The 21,947-nt window shown below is 44.7% G+C and overlaps 1 protein-coding gene across 2 annotated transcripts in view; it reads left to right on the forward strand.

Moving 5' to 3' along the window:
* ARID5A (AT-rich interaction domain 5A) overlaps positions 1 to 11,064 on the forward strand; it is a 44,741-nt gene extending 33,677 nt beyond the window's left edge. For both annotated transcript variants that reach the window (XM_026688676.2, XM_087969885.1), the window contains exons 3-7: positions 3,668 to 3,857; positions 4,508 to 4,560; positions 5,776 to 5,873; positions 6,964 to 7,117; positions 9,111 to 11,064. In XM_026688676.2, the coding sequence (XP_026544461.2) occupies positions 3,668 to 3,857; positions 4,508 to 4,560; positions 5,776 to 5,873; positions 6,964 to 7,117; positions 9,111 to 10,604 (1,989 nt within the window). In that variant the 3' untranslated portion in view covers positions 10,605 to 11,064. The remainder of the gene's footprint in view (positions 1 to 3,667; positions 3,858 to 4,507; positions 4,561 to 5,775; positions 5,874 to 6,963; positions 7,118 to 9,110) is intronic.
* The last annotated feature ends 10,883 nt before the right edge of the window (positions 11,065 to 21,947 follow it).

Raw genomic sequence — 21,947 nt, forward strand, 5'->3', positions numbered from 1 at the left:
GTCAACCTTGAGCTTGGCAGGAAGGAAGGAAGGAAGGAAGGAAGGAAGGAAGGAAGGAAGAACAATAGCACTTAGACTTATATACCGCTTTATAGTGCTTTTACAGCCTTCTTGCCCCCAACAATCTGGGTCCTCATTTTACCCACCTTGGAAGGACAGAAGGCTGAGTCAACCTTGGAGCCCGGTGAGACTCGAACTGCCAAATTGCAGGCAGCCAGCAGAAGCAGCATGCAGTACTGCAGTCTAACCAGTGCGCCACCACGTCTCATGCTAAATCAGCCTGACAGTAGGCTTCATCCCGAGGACATCCTACGTCCTTGATTATTGAGGAAGGCTCCGAAGTTCAGATAATAGAAAGAAGGGGCTGGAGAACCCTTTGCGTAAAATAGTATAGGATCTCCTGCTTGAGTGTTGGGGTTAGACTGGAAGACCTCCAAGGTCCCCCCCCAATCCTAGGGTTCTGTGTTCTACGACGTCAGTCCTTTTCAGCGGAAAGCCCGTGTTTTATGGAAATGTATTTTGCATTTTGCAAAACATGTTGCCTGACAGGCCGCTAGTTCCCAGTCTTAAACTTGACATGAAGCAGATTTCTGGTCCTTTTCCAGGGACTCCTGTCCCCAACCAGATTGCAGATTCCTGCCCCCCTATCCTCCCGTCCCAGCCCCCCCCCCAAAAAATGTGATATGGTTCCCCTCAATTTTTAAATGGGAAATTGAAAAAACAACAACCCACCAATCTAGCTTCTTTGAGGCCTGCCCTACAGCTTAGCTGAAACCTCAGTTGACCTCACTTTGCATCTTTACTTGACTTCCTGTAAGTCTTCCTCCAGAACAATTTTTTTTTTTAAAAAATGCAATTCATCAAAAGTTGTTCGTTCCCACCCACTGTTTTGTACAACATTCGTTGGCCCTAATTAAGATATTATTCAGCTTTGAATCTGGAATTTCTGTTTCTCCATAGTCCAGTCTCTCACTTTCCTTCGTTGGAATAAGTTTCATCCAAGGCTCTTGGGAACTCCAAAAAGCCTGAAGAGGATTATCCATTGAAGCTCTCCAGGTCTCCTGAATGACAAGGAAGATATTCTGGTTTTTTTTACTATTGCTCCATGACTAATATTGGCTTCCACGAAGACGAAAGTGCAAAGGAATTTGGACAGTGGAAAAACAATAAATCAGGCAGGCTTGCAAGTTTAAATTGCAAATGAGATTTAAGATGAACATCTTCTGCAATTCCCTCTTCCAAATAATCAAAACCTCCTGACTCGTTCCAGTCCTTTTTAAAAAGAAAAAAAAAAGGCAATATTATTCTAAAAGAATTTTGCAAAAAAGAAGATGGAACAGTTAAGAGATTTGATTGAATTTGTAGGCCTCACCGATAGTCCTCGGCTTACAACAGTTGATTCAAAGTTATGACGTCACTGGAAAAAGTGATTTTTTTTCATACTGATAACTGTATCCCCGTGGTTACGCGATCAGAATTCAGAGGTTTGGCAAACTGACTCGTATTTATGACGGTTGCCATGGCCCTGGGGGTCACGATATCCCCTTTTGCGACCTTTGGACAAGCAAAATCAACGGGGAAACCAGATTTGTTTAACGACCATGTTACCAACTTAACAGCTGCAGTGATTCATTTAACATGCGGTGGCAAGGAAGGTCATAAAATGGAACAAAACTCACTTAACTGTTTCTGTTAGCAACAGAAATTTTGGGCTCAATTCGTAAGTCAAGGACCCTCTGTATTATACAAACCTCAGCCTGCTTATTTAGCATTATTGTTGTGGTTCGCTGGCAGCAGGTGTGAACGGCTGAGGTCTCAGAGAGCGAGGACTCGGATGAGGGGCCTGCGTGGGATGCAGGGATGGGGCCAGGACCATCAGGGAGTGGAGTGCTGCCTTCGGAGCTTGTGGAGGCTGGCAGCAGTGAGGAAGAGGCCCCCGAGGAGCCTGTGCCCAGTGTGCATGCGCGCAGGGCTGCTCGAAGGAAAAAGCAGCTGCAGCAGCCCGGGCGACTCGGGAGCAAGGCTGCAAGGTAATGGCCCCTCCCTTAAAAGATAAAAACCAGCTGAGAAACTGGAGTTCTTTGCAGGAAGCAAAGAAGTTTTTGCACTCAAGCCTTGTGGATGTTCGGAATATCTGGGTTGGTGTTTGGGGACTTTTTGTGTTTGAAATATTTCTTAGCAACTTTATCTAGTGTTCTTGGCAGCCTTGCACCAGCTTGGCAAGGCTCTTTTTTTTATCAGAGACAATGAGTTTGAAGCAGCCTTTTAACCGGGAAGGAACAGAATTCGTAAAGAATCATTAAAAGGTTTTTCTGTTACCTTTGTTTCGTGTTTGTTTCCTTGGAACAAGGTTTGGGTCAGAACAATTATTTATATTTCATTTGCCGGTGAAATATGATTTGCAAACGAAGCAAGTTAAAGGCTGAATGAATAATTAGAATATAGGATTTATGCAGAACAATTGACCTGCAACCATGAGTATTTCAAGCAAAGGAAAATAATTAGATTTACATGGATATCACGCTTAGACAATGGATTTTTTTTTACCCACGCCACAGTATATAACTCCAGTACTGACTGCTAAATTGATAATTCGTTTTCTAAAATATCTTGGAAATGCAATTATTAGATTGGCTCATTCTTCTTTCCCTGATGGCAATATGGTAACACCCAATAATTTTTTTGGGGAAAAAGAACTGCTTTATAATTACTTTTCCATCTTGTCATCTTTCTATTAAATATTTCTAAGCATTATATTTCTACAAAGTGTAGCAAACTTGCTTTATATATTATAACAGCTGTTAGGATACTTTGTGCTTTGCATTGGAAAGTAGAATGTGTAATTTCTTTCAGCAGAAAAATGACCAATGAAATTCTGGGAATATGCCAGGATGTCTGAAATAACCTCATTTTTAAAAAATAAATCTGACATAGAATTTAGTTTAAGAGGGAAATGATTTTTGGACTATAATCCTCCCTATGGGGCTTGTCTGACATTTGAAACTTGGGTGTCTCTTAATATAATAGTTTTAACATATCACAGGTGATTTGTTAAGTAAGGATAGAATGCTTATGGGCTAGATAATACCTCTGTAATCCTGCTCAGGTAAATTTGACCTGCAGATTAGCATTCTTGAGGTTGGTGAATCTTACTAGAGGCTCCATTCATTGCGTTGTGGTGCCAAGGGGAGATGAGATGCTGCTGAGCTTCCTCAACTTCTCACTGTCCTTTCTTGTCTTCTCTGTGTCAACTCATAAAATATTTCTCTGGTCTTTTTAGAGTTGCCAACAGAAAGGGAGGGAGGAGCAGTAGGCAGCTTGCATTCCATCAATGTTTTCAAAGATAGTAACTAGGTGACCAAAGTTTCTGCCTTGCAAAATTCTAACTGGAGAGCATGATTCTTGGCTATGGATGTGTCCCATTGGAGAATATGAATTACAATACACCCAGGGGATGGGAGGAAACGCAGGGTCAAGGGTGACAATGAATTAAGTGTCTCAGAGTCGGCTACACCCAGGCAGTGCTGGACATGATAACTCCCAATAAATCCTTTGGAAGTTTTGAAAGTTTGGCTCGAGACTCATGATTTAAATGGGGGGCGGAATCCTGACACTCTGTTGTGGTCGGTAAACAAATTGCCTCTGACTTCCTATTCTTTTCACTCAGGTATCTCCATCTGACAAGCAGGATGCCCCCTCTGAAGCTGAGCAGAAGCCTCCCGAAGAGGATTCGGGAGACGAGGAGATGTTGAGTGGTGAGAAAGAAGAGGAACAGATTTTTCTGGTCAACCTCTACAAGTTCATGAAAGAGCGTCACACGCCAATCGAGAGGGTGCCTCATCTGGGTTTCAAGCAAAGTATGTTCTTGGCTGACTTTTCCAAAAGTGTGTGTGTGTGTGTGTGTGTGTGTGTGTGTGTGATCCATGTGCATCCCTGTTTCTCTTGTACTTTCTTCCAGCAACCTGTTGTATCACACAAACTCAACGTGGCTGTGGCTGCATTTGGGGTTCAGAAGGCAGGGCAGTTCACAATTTAAAATTCGTTTTAGCCCAAGCCGTACATTAGGGACGTGGTGGCTCAGTGGCTAAGGACACTGAGCTTGTCGATCAGAATGGTCGGCAGTTCGGTGGTTCGAATCCCTAGCGCCGTGTAACGGAGTGAGCTCCCATTACTTGTCCCAGCTTCTGCCAATCAAGCAGTTCGAAAGCACATAAAAAAAAAATGCAAGTAGAAAAATAGGGAGCACTTTGGTGGGAAGAAGGTAACAGCGTTCTGTGCGCTTTCGGCGTTTAGTCATGCCAGCCACATGACCACGGAGACGTCTTCGGACAGCGCTGGCTCTTCTTTGGCTTTGTCACGGAGATGAGCACCGCCCGCCTAGAGCCAGAAACGACTAGCACAGATGTGCAAGGAGGGGAATCTTTACCTTTACTTATACATTATCTCTTACCTCTCTGAGTTTTGGTTGTTATCTGATGTTTCTCTCTCTCCCTTTTCTTTTTAATAGTTAATCTGTTTAAAATCTACAAAGCTGTGGAAAAACTCGGAGCTTACGAACTGGTAAGAAAGAGAAAATCAAATTCACTACTTGGAAAAATGGGTGTGTGTGTGTGTGTGTGTGTGAAATGTCTTGAGGATTTCTTGGCAGAACAAGACAGAATTCTTAATTAGAGTTAGTCCTGGACTTATGGCTGGTTGCTTACTGACCGTTCAAAGTTACAAGAGTCCCCGAAAAATGAAACTCAGGTCCCCAGACTTGGAGTTCTGCTACTTTAATTCTGACCTTCGTTGATCTGGAAATATCCTCTCAACATGGTTAAATCGTAGGTTTAAATGTGAGGTTTAAATCTTAAAGACCTCAAAAAAAACCAGGTTGTAGATTAAAACATTCCAAAAGAAATGGAACACAGAGCAACAAAGGTGATAAGGGGTTTGAAAGCTACGATGGTGAACGGTTGAACGATGAACGGTTACAGGAATTGGGGTATATCCAGCCTATTGAAAAGGACCAAGGATGACCTGATAGCAGTCTTCTAATATTTGAGGGGCTGCCACAGAGGGGAGTGGGGTCAATCTATTCCCCAAAGCACCTGAAGGCAGGACAAGAAGCAACAGGTGAAAGTTTAGGAAGGAGGGATCCAACCTAGAAATAAGGAGCAATTCCCTGACAGTGTGAACAATTTAATCAGTGGAGTAACAACTTGCCTCCAGAAGTTGTGGGTGCTCCATCAAGAAGAGACCAGTCAGCCATTTGTCCAGAATGGGATAAGGTCTCCTGCTTGAGTAAGGGGTTGGACTAGAACAAGAGTCTTCAAACTTGACAAGTTTAAGACTTGTGGACTTTCAACTCCCAGAATTCCTGAGCTAACATGACAGGAGGAGGAATTCTGGGAGTGGAAGTCCACAAAGTCTTAAAGCTGTCAAGTTTGAAGACCCCTGGTCAAGGGTGTCAAACTCATGTTGTCACGGTGGTGTCACATGACGTATCGGGACTTTCCCCCCATCGCTAAACTGGGTGTGGGTGTGGCCACCGTTCTACATGTTAAAGTAAAATCCATTGACATATCCATGAGGTCTCAGGGAGTCAAGCTTGGCTGAAGGAGAAGAACCTCCACAAATGACCGGTACCTCCTTGGCTATGGCTGATCCAAAAACCCGATTGGCATTGGGATCTGGCTAGGACTTGAAAAGGAGACCACTAGGAAAGCCCAGGAGTCCAGACTAACAAAAGTTGAAAAAGAACCTGAGAAAGGCTTTATTTTACCTCTCTTTCAGGTGACGGGAAGACGTCTTTGGAAAAACGTTTACGACATGTTGGGAGGCAGCCCGGGTAGTACCAGTGCTGCCACTTGCACCCGGCGACATTACGAGAGGTATTGCTCAGAAATTGCTCCCCACCCCCCTTTATTTTACAAGAGGGAGGAAGGGGCGCTAGTCAGGCGCAAGATTTGTGATTTGTAAAGCTGCAGATGTTATCAGATGGGAGGTAGACCAGACAAGAAGCACACCAACAAGTATTAGCTGTAACTTTATTGTAAGGTTGCATTAACACAATCTTGTACGTCTGAACATCTCTCTCCCCCACCCGCCCCCCACCTGGACATCCAAGAAGCTAGAGAAGGTCCCTTCTAAGATGTTTGCCACATCCCGATTCCTTCTGCAGACTCAGCTTCCCTGTGATGACCCAAAGGGGCGTCACACAAAGGCAATACAGTCAAATAATAAGTAGGAGTCCCTTTATTTGCTCCAAGTTTGCCCCCAATGACCTGAGCTGGAGGAAAACTGTCCCAGGAAGAGCCTCTGGCTGCAGAGATTCAAGTCCAAAATCTGAAGGAATGGCAGTAATTCAACCCTGTTGCAAGGATACCAGGAAGGCAGATAACCAAAGTCAACATAAGATAAACTCATGTTTGTTCCCAGAAGATGCCGCTCTCAGCTTGCATCTCTTTTAAACTCTCTTCCCAGGTGTGCCTAATGAAGGGAATCAGGGCCCTTTCCTCTCCCGTAAGCCACATTGCTCCCTTCTCCATTCCTCCCTGCATGCCCTAGGATGAAGAGGGGGTGGGCCTGGGTCTTCCTCTGAACTCCCTCTCCATTGTTCTACCTCTCTTTTGCACTGCTCAGCTGGACTTTGCCCTTCCGTAGTTTCCTCCACAGCCAACTGAGCCACACTCCCGCTCCCTGTCGGCTGTTTGTCTTCCTCCGACAGGGGCATGACATTCCCCCTTCTCTGTTTTCTAGTCTGTGTCTCTTCTTCCTGTCCCCCAAGGCCATTCCCACAGACCATTACAGATCCTTCGTCCTTTCCACAACCAGCAAGGTCTTCATTAAATCCTATAGATGTGCATTTTTAGAGGAGGGGGAGGGAAATGGCATTGATTGATGTATTCTTGTACCCCTGTTGCTAGAACACACCTGGAGCACGACCATAATTTCTCCTTCTCCCCAACATCTGCTTTACAGGCTGGTCCTCCCGTATGTCCGACACTTGAAAGGGGAGGATGACAAGCCGTTGCCCCCAGTCAAGCCTCGAAAACAGTACAAGATCTCGAAGGAGCCGAAGGGGGATCGCGTGGCAGAGAAGAAGAAGACGAAGAAAGAGAAGATGAGAGATCCGGTAAGGAGGGTGTATTTTTCCCCCATCAAAGGTTGTTTTCCTGCAACACATCTACTACCATCATGTGTTCCCCAGAGGCGGGCAGCCAGGAGGGTGTCAAAGCAGTTAAGATAGGGTTCACCACGAAACCTTGACTGTTTGTGTGCACATTAAAAAAAGTTAAGGCTTCATTGCATGCCCATCATCTTGACTTTTTTGACTCTTTTTTGACTCTCCTGCAATGTATCCACAATGATTATGAATTGATGTGATAAAGGGCCAAGGGATTTCTTTCTTTAATATGTACAACCAATAATGAATAACGATTTGGTGGAAACTTTAATATGTAAGACTTAGTAAGATCACACCTGGAATACTGCAACCCAGTTTTGGTCACCACACTATAAAAAAGATGTTGAGACTCTAGAAAAAGTGCAGAGAAGAGCAACCAGGATGATGAGGGGACTGGAGGCTAAAACATACGACGAACAGTTGCAGGAACTGGGCCTGGCTATCTAGGGAAGAGAAGGACCAGGGGAGACAGGAGAGCAGCCTTCCAGTATTTGAGGGGCTGCCACAGAGAGGAGGAGGAAGGGGTCATGCTATTTTCTAAAGCACCTGAAGACCAGATAAGGAACAATGGATGGAAGCTGAACCAGGCGAGATTCAACCTGGAAATAAGGAGGAATTTTCTGGCAGTGAGAACAATCAACCCATGGAACAGAAGTTGATTTCAGAAGTTGTGGGAGCTTCATCCCTGGAGGCTTTCAAGAAGAGACTGTGAGAGATGGTGTAGGGTCTCTTGCTTGGTCGGGTGGTTGGACTAGATGTCCTACAAGGTCCCTTCCAACTCTGTTAAAGCTTCTTTCAATTCAGTTTCTGAACATTTCGTTACCAGACTAGGTAACGTCATCAATAGGATTGTCTTGTCCTATTCTCCTCAGCTTATAAACGTCTTGTGTGCCAGTTTGGTCGTTTGATTGTTTGTTTGTTGGGAGCTGTATTTACATTCTGAGCAGCTGATTGGTTCTTTTGTTGATTGGTTGTTCGAATAGTCTGGTTTCTTATATGTTCATATGCTGGATCTTAGGTCAGTATGTTTGTTAATTTGGTAGAATACCTCAACAAATTCCCGTGCACGGCGGGTGCCAATCATGGCCAATGATTTTTGTTCCTTCCCAATCAAACTGGGATTGTTCATTATCTGTGTGGTTTGAGATCAGGGATTTTTGCTGATGCTGATGCTGGTAACAAAACGTTCAGAAACTAAATTGAAACAGGCTTGGAGAACAAACCATGGCCAAAACCAAAAGCCCGGGCTACTGATATTTTGTATTATTTCAACTTTAATATGAAGCTTAAGACAAAAACCTTTATTACAGAATGTCCCAAAGGTGCTTTTTCAGGAGGCAACTGGACTTTCTAGTTTTTTTCTTTTTGAAGACTTTTCGCTTCTCATCTAATCATCTCTGGCTGACTGGTGGGGAATGGAAGGATTTATACTCCTTGCAGACAGCTGGTCATTTGCATCCTTTGAGAGGGTCATTGAAGCACTTGGAGGTTTATCTGTGTCCTCAGGGTCATCTGAGTCAGACTTTTAGCTATACAATTTGGGATGAGCACCCTTGGAATGATCTGGGAGTAGGAATGGATTTCCAGAGGAAAAGATCGCGGTCTACAGGAACCAGGAGCACCACTTAGGTGACCCTGAAGACAAACCTCCAAGTAGCCTCAATGACTCTCTAATAGGATGCAAATGACCAGAGCTGTCTGCAAGAAGTATCAATCCTTCTCTTCCCCACCATCCATCCAGAGCCAAAGAAGCTTCTTGGATGAGAAGTAAAACGTCTTCTAAGGAAAAAACCCAGAAAGTCCAGTTGCCTCCTGAAAAAGCACCTTTGGGATAATCATGACCTGGAGAACTGACCGTCTCTGGAGATGTTTATTACAGGACACATACAGAACACTCCATCTCGTCACCCCTTGTCGATTAAACATTCTCCTTTCATTGCAGAGTTTGCCGGAGAAAGTGAGGCCGGATGTTGCTTTGGTCCCCAAACCTCCCAATGGGACGGAGCCGAATCACTACCGGGAGCAAACCGAGGGACGCCTCTCCCTACCCAACAGCCGAGAGATGGATGAGACTCAGCCCACCACCAGCTGCCTTGGAAACTGTCGATCCCATGGTTGCTCCGAGGCTTACACCCGGCTCTTCTCTAGCTTCTACTTCAAGGGGAACAATGGCATCATGTCTCCCTTGGCGAAGAAGAAACTGCTGGCGCAGGTGAGCCAGGACGAATGCTTGTACGCTCATGAGAAGAAGCATCTCAGCCACTGTCCCGAATACAAGAAGATCAGGGTCCGGGAAGTACCGGGCTTGGACTCTGAGGTTGGTCATCTGCAGAAAGAGGCCCCAAAGACAGGAGCAGAGGGGAATGGTTCCAGCAGATCTCCAGGTTTTTCCCAGGTTGGGAAAGCCAATGAAGGTTTGATGAAAGCTCCTCCAAGTTTCAAGGAGGGCCCAGGGTCCATGAAAGCAGAGGAGGAAAGCTCTGGTGCTCACCTGTCTACTGGGCCACCTGTCTTCTGTGGCTACTTCCACGCCACCAGCAGCACCGTCTTGAAACCTGTCAGCGGCCTTCGAGGACCGGTGGAATATTATTCCAGCTTGAAGGATCTCCCCGTGACTTCTCCAGCCTATGCTAAGCCTGGAAAAGATGCCCTGGGAGCAGCTGGGTCTCAGAAGAAGCAGGAGAGCTTGGAAGACCAACCTGAAGACCTCCGTAGGAAGTCAGGTCCACCATGGAAAGCAGACCATCAGCAATCTTCTGCCTTAAAGGCAAGTGCCCTGAGCACCAAGTCAGGGTCTCCCCCATTTCAAGCAGTCAAAGCTTCCTGGGTCCCACCTGTGGTCAACCTGGCGAAGGTCAGCCCACAGGTCTCCAAGAACGGAGGGCCACCTGTGTCTCCAGGTCAGGCGAGTATCTCCGGGCAGAAGAAAAGAGCTTCAGAGGAGGACTATTTCCTGCATGGCAAGAAGCTCAAGGCAGTGTCCCCCTTCATCAAGGAGGTAGACCCAAACAGTAGCCTGGATCGAGGGATGTCCCCCGGCGGGCAGCCGGGGATAGCGAAGCCGAAGGCCACGGTGGCAGGGTCCAGATTTCCAGTAGCTCCCATGCCTCATCTCCAGAACATGTACAAGGGCACCATGCTGAGGTTGCCCGTTAACTTTAGCGGCCCAGGAGAACATCTCAAGGAACAGGGCCCTTCGCTGATCCAGTCTCTCTCCATCAACCCGTTTATTATCCCCGCCTTCCCAACCCCGCTATTAACTGCCTCCGTCCAAGCGTCGGATCTGGGCCAGTCTCTGGGCACGAGCCTCGTCCACTACCCCACTTCTTACGACAGCGCACTACGCCACCGGTTGTACCCGGTCTCGACATGGCACAGCCAGCCGACCTACGCTTCTGCCCATGTCCCGTCCTACCATCGGAATACAAAGCTGTAGCCCCCCTCAACCCATGGACCCTCGGGGACTTGTCATGTCTGAGAGCCCGCACCACGTTTGAGACCCCTGTGCGCGAGGGATGTGTGAATCCCCACGTCCGCGGCATTTCGACACTTCGATTCCCCCACTTTTCCGAGCTCTTACTGAGGACCTTACAAAACAGGACCATATCACTTTATTTTTTAAACTGCTCAAATGATGAAACTGTCTTTGTATCTGACACGGTATGCAAATAACTTGTGCTTAAAAAAACAACAACAACCTTAGAGGGAACAAAGTTCTTATAAACAGAGATTTATATCTGTGCACGGCGTGGGCCTAATTTCCTTCTAATTTGCCCATTCTTCATAAGCTGCTTCAAATGCTGCTGGCATATCCAAGGGACTAGCCCTCAAGAGAATCGTGTGCTATGGGATGGAGGTGGAATAGGGGAATGAGTAAAAGCTTGTTTAATCACCAACACGTGGCATCCCGGATGTAACCTAAGCCTTTGTAATAAGCTCCGGGTGTTTCTTAACCCCCATAAAAAGGAATGAGCTTTGTATCAAGAATGGTTGCTGGAATTGGGTATGTCTAGTTTGATGAAGGGGTGACAGGATAGCAGGGTCCCAATATTTGAGGGGCTGCCACAGAGAGGAGGAAGGGGTCAAGCTATTCTCCAACGCAGGGTCTCAACCTTGGCAACTTGAAGACTTGTGGACTTCAACTCCCAGAATTCCTCAGCCAGCTTTGCTGGCTGAGGAATTCTGGGAGTTGAAGTCCACAAGTCTTCAAGTTGCCAAGGTTGGAGACCCCTGCTCCAACGCACCTGAAAGTCAGGACAAGAAGCAATAGCTGGAAACTAATCAAGGAGAGAAGCAACCTAGAACTAAGGAGGAATTTCTTGAGAGTTAGAACAATCAACCTGTGAAACAGCTCCTCTTCAGAGGTTGTGGGATGCTCCATCGCTGGAGGCATTTAAGAAGAGACTGGACAACCACTTGTCTGAAATGGTGTAGGGTGTTCTGTCTAAGCAGGGGAATGGACTAGAAGACCTCCAAGGTCCCTTCCAACTCTGTTATTCTATTCTAAGTCTGAAGAGTAGGTGACAGGAACAATCAACATTTGTTCAAAAAAAAAAAAAATAGGGCGCACATTTGAATTTTGAGGGCATGTTATGGGCATTCTCCAGAAAGAGCTGCCAGTTGCAAACGGTGGATTTCCAAGCTGTTACTTTGAGACAAAGGGCTCAGCACCATTGCTGGATATCCACCTCTGGGTTGATCAGAAATTCAGCCTGGACACATCTTTGCTTGTTTTTTTTTTTTTAAAAAAAGTCTTGATTGGACTTATGCACACCTGGTATACATGTTTATTGTAAAAAGGAAAGAGCGCCGATTGCTGATATATTCTTGTATTTCAATATAAAAAAAAACCTATAAAATAACAGAAGGGAGTTAATTAACAGTAATTATTGGTTTAACGGTTAAAGCATCAGTCTAGAAACCAGGAGACTGGGAGTTCTAGTCCCTCCTTAGGCATGAAAGCCAACTGGGTGACTTTGGGCCAATCACCAGGAGACGGCGAGTTCTAGTCCTGCCTTAGGCACACACAAGCAGTCTGGCTGATTTTGGACCAATCCCTCTTTCTTAGCCCAACCCAACTCAAAAGATTGTTGTTGCGTACAAATGAGGAGGAGGAAGGAATATTTGGTATGTTTGTGCCTTGGGTTCTTTATAAAAATAATCAAGGCAGGATAAAAAAAAGAAGCAAACAATAACTCACCTGCACCTTGACACAACTGTATGGAAGCTAAAACTGTTTACCAAATTAGCAGAATTTACCTAAGCAGTAAATAGAATTTTAATTATGAATGAGAGTTTTTGACCAGAATAATTGAAGCTAAGCAGGAATACTGGGTCACCGTTTTCTTTAAAAGAATGTTCTCCTTCCCAAAAAAATTTTTTTACAGCGTTTTATATATAATTCTAAAGGTGCTGAACTAGCATTGCAGTGAAGTTTTTCAAAGATGCTGAGTTAATGTTTGGGTGAAAATTTTTACCTCATCCCTGAACGAACAGGGCACACTTGGGATGAACATCCAGATGTTGACTCCATGCTTGATCTATCACACAGGTGGAAGAAATCATGTCATGCAATTAACGTGAGTTTTTGTAATTTGCACAATAACATTGTGAGGTGACATTACTCCCCCCCCGACATTCCAATTCACATGTTGCCTGTGAGAACAAACATGATTGGTTTTTGTTCATGACACACTTGGACACTTTGCCAGCAGTGGATAAATGTTGAAAAACCATCAGGAAAAACATCATTCCTTGCCTAGTCCTGACCATCCTCTACGACTTTCCCCTTCGGGTCCAACAAAGTCATTCCTTGAAAATTTGAGAAAAGGTGAAAAATCACAGAATGCCAAGTCTGGCATGCATGGTGGATGTGTTCTGACCCAAACCTTGTTCCAAGTAAACAAACACCAAACAGAGATAAAGGCAAAACCATGCATGCCAGATTCTCTGCGAATTCCGTTCATTCACAGTTACAAGGCTGTTTCCAACTAATGGTCTCTGATAAGAACGAGGCTTTCCAAGGTTGTGCAAGGCTGCCAAGAACACTAGATAAAGTTACTAAGAAATATTTCAAACACAAAGAGTCTCCAAACACCAACCAAGATATTCCGAACTTCCAGAAGGCTTGAAGTGCAAGAGTTTCTTTGCTTCCTGCAAAGAATCCCGGTCTCTCAGGCTGGCTTTTATCCCTTAAGGGAGAGGGCATTACCTTGCAGCCTTACAGTTGCCCGTGCTGCTGCAGCTGCTCTTTCCTATGAGCAGCTCTGCGCGCACACGGACTGGGCACAGGCTCCTCGGGGACCTCTTCATCGCTTCTGCCAGCCTCCACAATCTCCGAAGGCAGGACTCCACTCCCTGATGGTCCTGGTCCCATCCCTGAATCACACGCAGGCCCCTCATCTGAGTCCTCACTCTCTGAGATCTCAGCCGTTCACGCCTGCTGCCGGCAAACCACAACAGGATGAGGCAAGAGGATAAGATCCAACTTTAATTTTGCTTCCCGGATGGCTCATGGGAGGTGAGACCTAGCATTGTCCAGGGGCAGCAAAATGTTCTTCCAAACACGGCTCAATCATTAATCATCCTGGAAAGAGTGCCGAGAAGAGCAACAAAGATGAACAACTGAGCTATGTCTAGTAGTCTTAGCTGTCTTCCAGTATTTGAGGGGCTGTTGTAGTGATGTGGAGGTTGCCTTCTTCTCCAAAGCACCTGAGAGCGGACAAGAAGTAACAAGTGGAAGATCATCAAAGAGTTATCCAATCTAGAACGGAGGAGAAATTTCCTGACGATGAGAATAATTAATCAGTGGAACAGCTTGCCTCTAGAAATTGGGGGTGTTCCTTCACTGGAGGTTATTAAGAAGAGATTGGACAGCATTTGTCTGGATTGATTAGGGCCGTGTTGGCAAACATATTTCTGAAGTGTCTCTTTCGTGTGGTGAACCATGCATTCAGCCAAACCATTAGTGGGTGTGTGACCAGGCGCTGAGAGGGCATGTCTTTTAGTTTTAGTTTACTTTATTGTCCTTGCACCTTGTACAACGAAATCAAACACCATCTTCAGTGCGCATCATGACCATGAAAATAAACACAGACACACATCCTTCACCCTCCACACATTGAACCGGAAACCCCTGACACCGCACCAACACTGCACTATACAGCAGAATTCAACAGAGCTACTGCCCTGGGATAGAAGCTGTTTTTCAGCCTATTTGTCCTTGTTTTTATTATTCTGTACCATCTGCCAGATGGTAATAGTTTAAAAAAAGGGTGCCCAGGATGAGATGGATCTTGTCGTGAGATGGATGTCGTACCCCATTTTGTGCTAAGAATCCCTCGAACTGTGTGGCTGTGAATTGAGGCCCATTGTCAGATACTAAGATATCCGGAAGGCCGTGTGTAGCAAATAGTTTCCTTAGGGTTCTTATTACTGCCTCTGTTGTTGTGGACTGCATGATGCTGACTTCCAGCCATTTAGAGTATGCATCCTTTACAACAAGAAATGTGTGTCCCCTGACTGGCCCCGCAAAATCAATATGTATTCTAGACCAGGATCCCCTGGGTCATTCCCACTCATTTGGGAATGTTTTTTCCCGTGAGAGGTCGCCCGGAAGAGCCCCACTGTGCATGCATGTGTGCGCCACCACCTGACAGCTGATTGTCAGGTATCTGGCATGCATGCACAGGGGGTGGAGGGAGGTACGCAGGAGATGCGCACGCATGCACAGGGATGCACTGTGTGAGGAGATTGTGCCGCGCACGTGGGCAGAGACGGCGCAAAAGGGGGAATTGCATGCGCATGTGAAGATGCAGCACACGAGGGGGAATTGCACATGTATGCACAGATGCACATGAGGGGTGGAATCGTGTGCGCATGCACAGATTTGCTGTGCGTGAGGGGGAATCGCATGCGCAGGGGTGTGGGGCCCCCAGCACGCATTGCCTTCTGGATACTGGCATGTGAGCGCATGCTGAATTATCAGCACGGGAGCTGAAAAAGGTTGGTGACTGTCATGATATGTACAGAATAACCCTTGAGTAACAAGGATATGCACATGGAAATGTTTATGAGAGTAGTTATGAATAATTATTCAGCCCCACACAGATACACTAAATTGAGTTAAAAGTTTATTCAGGGGTGGGATCCGACAGGGTTAACTACCATTTACGAGGTTCAGTGATTTACGATGTGCTGCCGGCGCGCGCCTGTAAATGGTCATCAGCATGCTGCACGCAGAGAAGCAGCCTTTCAAAAAGCCCTTTTTTCCTCCTTTTTAAACTGCAGCTGTGCATCGCACGGCAGCTGAAGTTGAAAAAAATCAAGAAATAAAGGTCAGGTAAGAGCCCAGGTTGGGCAGGTGGGCAAAAACATCAGCAGACATAGAACCGGTTCTATGTCTGCTGCTCTTCAGAGCTACCGGTTCTACAGGGGTGGACAGAACCGGTAGAAACCCACCCCATGAGTTTACTTTAAGAAATAGCACAGTCCAATAAACAGTCCAGGTCATATACGTTTTACAGTCCAAAGAATATCCAATTACCAAATCTTCTTACCGGTTGCCTTTGTCATTTACAGTAAACAAAGATATCAAAGTATAAGCACAGCATAAATACAACAGAGAACCTTAGATAGCAACACAATGTCAGAAATACAGAATGTCAGAGAGAGCAAGCCATGATCTCTAGCTCCTTATGGCAATTCACAATACAATCAACCAATTGGAATCAATACAGTGATTTTGTCTTAAAGTTACAAACATACATTGTTGGTTTATATATTGCCAACCCAATTAATTGTTGGACAGATTCCTAACAGCCACCACTGATATAGGGCCTTCTGCTTGAGCAAGGGGTTGGACTAGAAGACCTCTAAGGTCCCTTCTAACCCTAATGTTCTATGTTCTATTGTTTCAAAGTTTTGATGGTTGAGGTGTAGTTGTACCAGGTGCAAGGAAATCCATGGGAATAAAACTCTCTGCACCCCCCACCTAAATCATAACTTTGAACATTCATGCTGAAGCCTTTGTTTTTAATTTTTTCCCCCCTTTATGTTGATATTCCTTGAAATCATGCTTCATTTCTGGATCACAATGAGCCATATTTCATCAGCTATCCTGATACCGGAGAGAAAATTTTCACCTCCATTTTAGCAGCGTGAGAACAATTTCATGACAAATTCAACTCTTTTTATTATGCATAGAAACTTTCCAATTTTGAAGAACATCAGTAATGCAAACCACGTGTTCCTGTTCCTGTAAAATACCAAGGCTGACTATAACTTCTCTTTGAGCAATTACCGATTATCATTAATCAGTTCATCAACTCTTCTCATGTGAAACTTTCAGTTGTTGTCACCTTCTTTGATCTTGATTGAGCAACTCAGCTTTTCAATCTTTACGTTTTCGGGCTCAGCAATGCTCAAGGCTCATCTCAGCACAGCCATCGAAATAGCCTGTCCTCGGTGGCAAATTTCAGTCGGAGAGACTCATTCAAGCAGTCAAAAATTCAATCAGCACATTGCTTAAAGCAGTGATCCCCAACCTTTTTATGGCGTGGCCCGGTACCGACATCAGCTGGGCGCCATGCCATCTTGTTTTGATGAAAAAGTGCTTCCGGTGAGCTTTCTACCCGGAAAAGCTCACCGGAAGCACTTTTTCATCAAAACAAGATGGCGGCGCCCAGCAAACCAGCGGCCCGGTAGGACTTGTTCCACGGACCAGTACCGGTCCGCGGACCGGTGGTTGGGGACCCCTGGCTTAAAGCACAAAGGAAGTCGAAGAACAAGTGCTAGACCAGAGTTTCTAGTGTGTTGGTACTGCCATCTAGTGGCAAGTTAAAAGATTGGTGGCCATTACTTTCCATTCAGTTTTCATTTATTTTATTTATTTATTTTATTTGTTTTGATTTGTCAATCGCTTACAAGATAATAGGTATAAGTATAAAGATAATTATGAATACATGAAATGGATACATATAAGAAAAATAAAAAGAAACAATAGGACAGGAACGGTAGGCACTTTGGTGCGCTTATGCATGCCCCCCTACAGACCTCTTAGGAAAGGGGTGAGGTCAATAGTAGAAAGTCTAAGGTTAAAGTTTTTGGGGTTTGGGGAAGAAACCACAGAGTCAGGGAGAATATTCCAGACATTGACCACTCTGTTGCTGAAGTCGTATTTTCTGCAATCAAGTTTGGTGCAGTTTATCTTGAGTTTGTCTCTATAGTGTGCTCTTGCATTGTTTTGGTTGAAGCTGAAGTATTCATTGACAGGTAGGACATTTCAATGTATGATTTTATATACTATACTTAGATCAGACCAAAGGTGGCATAATTCTAGGTTTTCTTGGTCTAGAATTTCAAGTCTGGTGGCATAAGGTATTCTGCAATGAGTAGAGAGTCATATTTGTTCTGTCTCCTCAGCCACACAACCCTACCTTAGAAAATTTTTTAGACCTGTGCGTAGGTGCACATTACAACCAGACATACATTCCAGTAAAGGATGTGTCATCCAGATTCTACAAGGAGTAGGACAACCTAGGTATTGCTGTCATAACAGAATGGAGCACCGACTTTTGCTGGAAGTCTATCCTGTTGCAGAATGAGCTAAGACTGATAGTTGATTATTAAGAGACCAGCCCCTAGGATGCTAAGGAGTAAAAAGTTCTCCCTGATTCTTGATAGTCTTACACCTGCCATATGGAAATTTGTTTGACTTCTCAGATAAGAGTATAGTTGTAAGTCCCCAAAATGCACCTGGACTTTCTTGTTTTTTGCCTTGAAAACATCTATGGAGATTCTCACTCATCCAGTTGTCTGAAGGCAGCTTAGACTATGTTTTTTTTCCTTGAGGAAGAAGACATTTCACTTCTCATCCAAGAAGCTTCATCAGGTTTGAAGAACTCCAGAACGGTGTTGTGCATTGTACAGTAAAATACCCCCATAAACTGGATTCATCAGTACATTGGGTCTCTACCCTATCATAGACATACATTCATAGAGGTAGGCGAACTCTCAAGAGTGAAATGCACTGATTAGCCTTTTAATCTACCTGGTTGAGCCAATTGTGCAAATTTTCCTTCACATTACTCATCTAATAAGTTGTACCGGCCATCCACCAGCCATACAGAGACCTCGAAAGTAGTCTGGCCATGCCAAATTGGAGGAGTGAAGGTGCAAATGGAGTGAAATATGGGAAACAGAGTAAGAGGTGCTGACATTTAAAGAGTAAAACCCGTGATTCAAAGGTTTTCTATGCAGCAGTTTGCGCAGCCCAAAACAATTGTCGTCTTTTGTGTAAAGGTCACACTCCCTCCCACTTGGATGCCATTCAGCCCCCTCACCCCACCACAGATTTGTCAACTCAGCTCTTTTGGCACAATGCTCCAGGCACTGCATCACAGAGAGTGAATTTGCTAGGAGAAGGCATATCCACTATCTGTGAAATCAAACCTATTTGGCAACGTGCTCAGTGAATAATAATCTTCTTCTTCTTCTTCTTCTTCTTCTTCTTCTTCTTCTTCTTCTTCTTCTTCTTCTTCTTCTTCTTCTTCTTCTTCTTCTTCTTCTTCTTCTTCTTCTTCTTCTTCTTCTTCTTCCTCTTCTTCTTCTTCTTCTTCTTCTTCTTCTTCTTCTTCTTCTTCTTCTTCTTCTTCTTCTTCTTCTTCTTCTTCTTCTTCTTCTTCCTCCTCCTCCTCCTCCTTCCCCCTTTCCTCCTCTTTCTCCCTCCTCTTTTCCCCTCAATTTCTCCTCCTCCTTGTCATCCTTATTCTCCTCCTCCTCCTCTTCCACCCTCCTCTTTTTCCCTCCATTCTTCCTCCTCCTCCTCCTTGTCCTTATTCTCCTCCTCCTCCTCTTCCTCCCTCCTTTTCTTCCCTCCATTCCTCCTCCTCTTCCTCCCTCTCCTCCCCTTCCTCCCTCCCCTGATTGCTCTTCATTGTGGACCTGTTGACTTAAAACAGCCCTATGCAGCTTTGCTCTGTCTAGATGTTCTGGGACAATTCTCAGAATTCCTCAAAGGTGATATGGTGAATATTTTTGGAAGACACCACAGAAATCCGAGCTCTCCAAACTCTCTCCAAATTCCAAACTCTTACCCAGTAAAGACTAGATTTTCCTTCCTCCCACAGGTTCTGCCATTGCCACAAGATGGCAATATTTCCATATACAATTTGTCAGAACAATTTGTTAGAACATTTGCTGAAATTAAACGGGAGGGGGACGGACGGACGGACGGGGGACGATGGCCAAGGACAGAAATAAACAATTAATGCTGTTCCGTCTCGTTCTTCTGCCATCTAGTATTTGTCCAGATCTTCACAGCCAAGATATGATAGTCTTCTCCTAGAGAGGAAATAACAGGAAACAGAAATATTTCTGAAGAAAGTTTGATGAAATTTTGCATTGACAATGCAGAGGTTAAGCATCAGTTTGCATGCATAAGGACCACAGTTTCCACATCTGGACTCCCAAAATCCCAAACAACCTCTGGAGGGTAGACAAGAAATTCTATTTAATGGAAGATTTGGTTTCCCGGTGTCCTTCTCTCCTCTTCTGCTCCAGCGCCTTCCCTCTTGTGAGATACAGAATTGAGAGTGGCTTGTCTACAATCACAAGGGAGTCTACACAAGCGCCAATCAGGATCGGACGCCAGGCCGTGAGCAGAGTTTGCAATACTGCACTTCAATCACTGTGCCACCAGGGCTCAATGATGCCAGCATGATGCCCAACCCACTGCAAGAAACCCAGATGCCTACCTTCAGATCTAAAGTACCATCACAGCCTCAACAAGGGCACACATGAGGTGAGAGGCCTCTTTACCTGCTGTTTCTGTTCCAGTGTTTCTCAACTTCTGGAATTTTTTAAGATATATGGACTTCCAGAATTTCCAGCCAGGCTTTCTCTAATGTGATCTATGTCAGCAATGCCCCTTTACCAGGATGATAACAATTCTCCAGAAAGGTTTATTTATAAATTGCCCTTAATACTTTAGAGGGCCAGGAGGATACCACCCCAAACAATCAGGCAGGTCCTAGCACCAAGAAGGTTCATGTTTTAGAACTTGATGTCAGGATTCCAGCAATCGCCCTAATTGAATCATGATTCTCAAGCCAAACTTCAAAAAACTTCAAAGGATTTATTAGAGGCGACATACTAGCACTGCCCCTGTATGAAGCCAACTCTGGCATACGTAATTTACCGTCCCCTGTGACTCTGTTTCCCCTCTCCTCTCTGGGTGTCTCATAAACCAGATTCTCCAATTGAGCACGTTCATGGGCTGGGTGTCATCATTCACATTCTCCAATTAAATATATATGCGGGCAAAAGCTCTGGTAGTTTAATTACAACCTTTTAAAGATAAGAGTTGGAATGTTATTTTTATTTATTTGATTTATTTGATTTGTCAATCGCTTACGAGGTAATAGATATAAGTATAAACATCAGTAAGAATACAGGAAATAGATACAAAAAAATGGGGACAATAGGACAGGGACGGTAGGCACGATGGTGCATTTATGCACGATGATGATGATGATGTACTTTTGCTTACAAACTGCTGCACTGCTCTTCCAGATTTCCTTCCCCCCCCTTTTATGGCAACTACTACAACAGGCATAGGAATGTTTCATGAGTTGACACTTGACCAGGGGTGGGATTCAATTTTTTTAACAACCGGTTCTGTGGGCGTGGCTTATTTGGTGGGCATGGCTTGGTGGTCATGTGACTGGGTGGACATGGCTTGGTGGTCATGTTATTGGCTGGGTGTGGGCAACTCAATATCACTCACATCGAGGCATGCATTTCCTCACCTGGCCTCTCATGAGTGTGGGGATGCTGCAACAGTCGTAAGCGTGAAAAACGGTCATAAGTCACTTTTTTCAGCGCCATTGTAACTTTGAATGGTCACTCCACACAAGCAAAGTACCAGCAAAGGAGAGGAAAAAAACTCCAGAGAAGTTCCAGAGACAGGAAGTCTAGTCCTGGCAAGAATGTAATAAGGGTTAACGGAGAGGCAGTTTCTGTAAGCAACACCAGAATGTTTCCTTCCTGCCTTCCTTACAGGATTAGCCCTGTAATTTCTTCTAACAACCAGTTCTCCTAACTGCTTAGAATGTTAACAACTGGTCCTAGTGAATAGGTGCAAACTGGTAGAATCCCACCCCTGCACTTGACTCATAAGGAAGCTGGAGAAAAAATTGTCAGTTTTATACTGGGTTTCCCACATGTGGCATTCATGCCTCAGTTCTGCAGAAATCAATATTTGTACTTCAATTCATTGGAGAGGAAGGGATTACAAGAGAGTAAGCAAGCACACACTGGGAAACAAACACGGAAAAGAATGTGTTTATGCTGACTATTCGCTTAATGTGCTCAAGACTCCTCAGGAACAAAAATATATTGACTTTGTTTTTAACTGCGCCCAATAGTCTTGTCTGATTTAAGTGATTAAGAAATTGTGGCTGTAAATAGACATCCTGTATGACAAGGGAGATACTGCTAAGGCACCGGAATGTCAACAACAGGCAATAAATAAATAAATTGTTCTAACCAACAGGGTTACTGAAACTACGTGAGGTGTGACATACAGACAGGAGGTTATACAACTTGCCTCGTGGTGTAACCGGAACAATCTGGAACTGAACACGCTCAAAACCATAGAAATGGTGGTAGACTTTAGAAGAAACCCTCCCATACTACCACCTCTTACAATACTAGACAAGACCGTATCAACAGTAGAGACCTTCAAATTTCTAGGTTCTACTATATCACATGACCTAAA

Source organism: Notechis scutatus, chromosome 7 (assembly GCF_049901735.1).
Source record: "Notechis scutatus isolate UNSWTSFEM ecotype Mainland chromosome 7, rNotScu1.2, whole genome shotgun sequence".
In the NCBI taxonomy this organism is placed as follows: Eukaryota; Metazoa; Chordata; class Lepidosauria; order Squamata; family Elapidae; genus Notechis; species Notechis scutatus.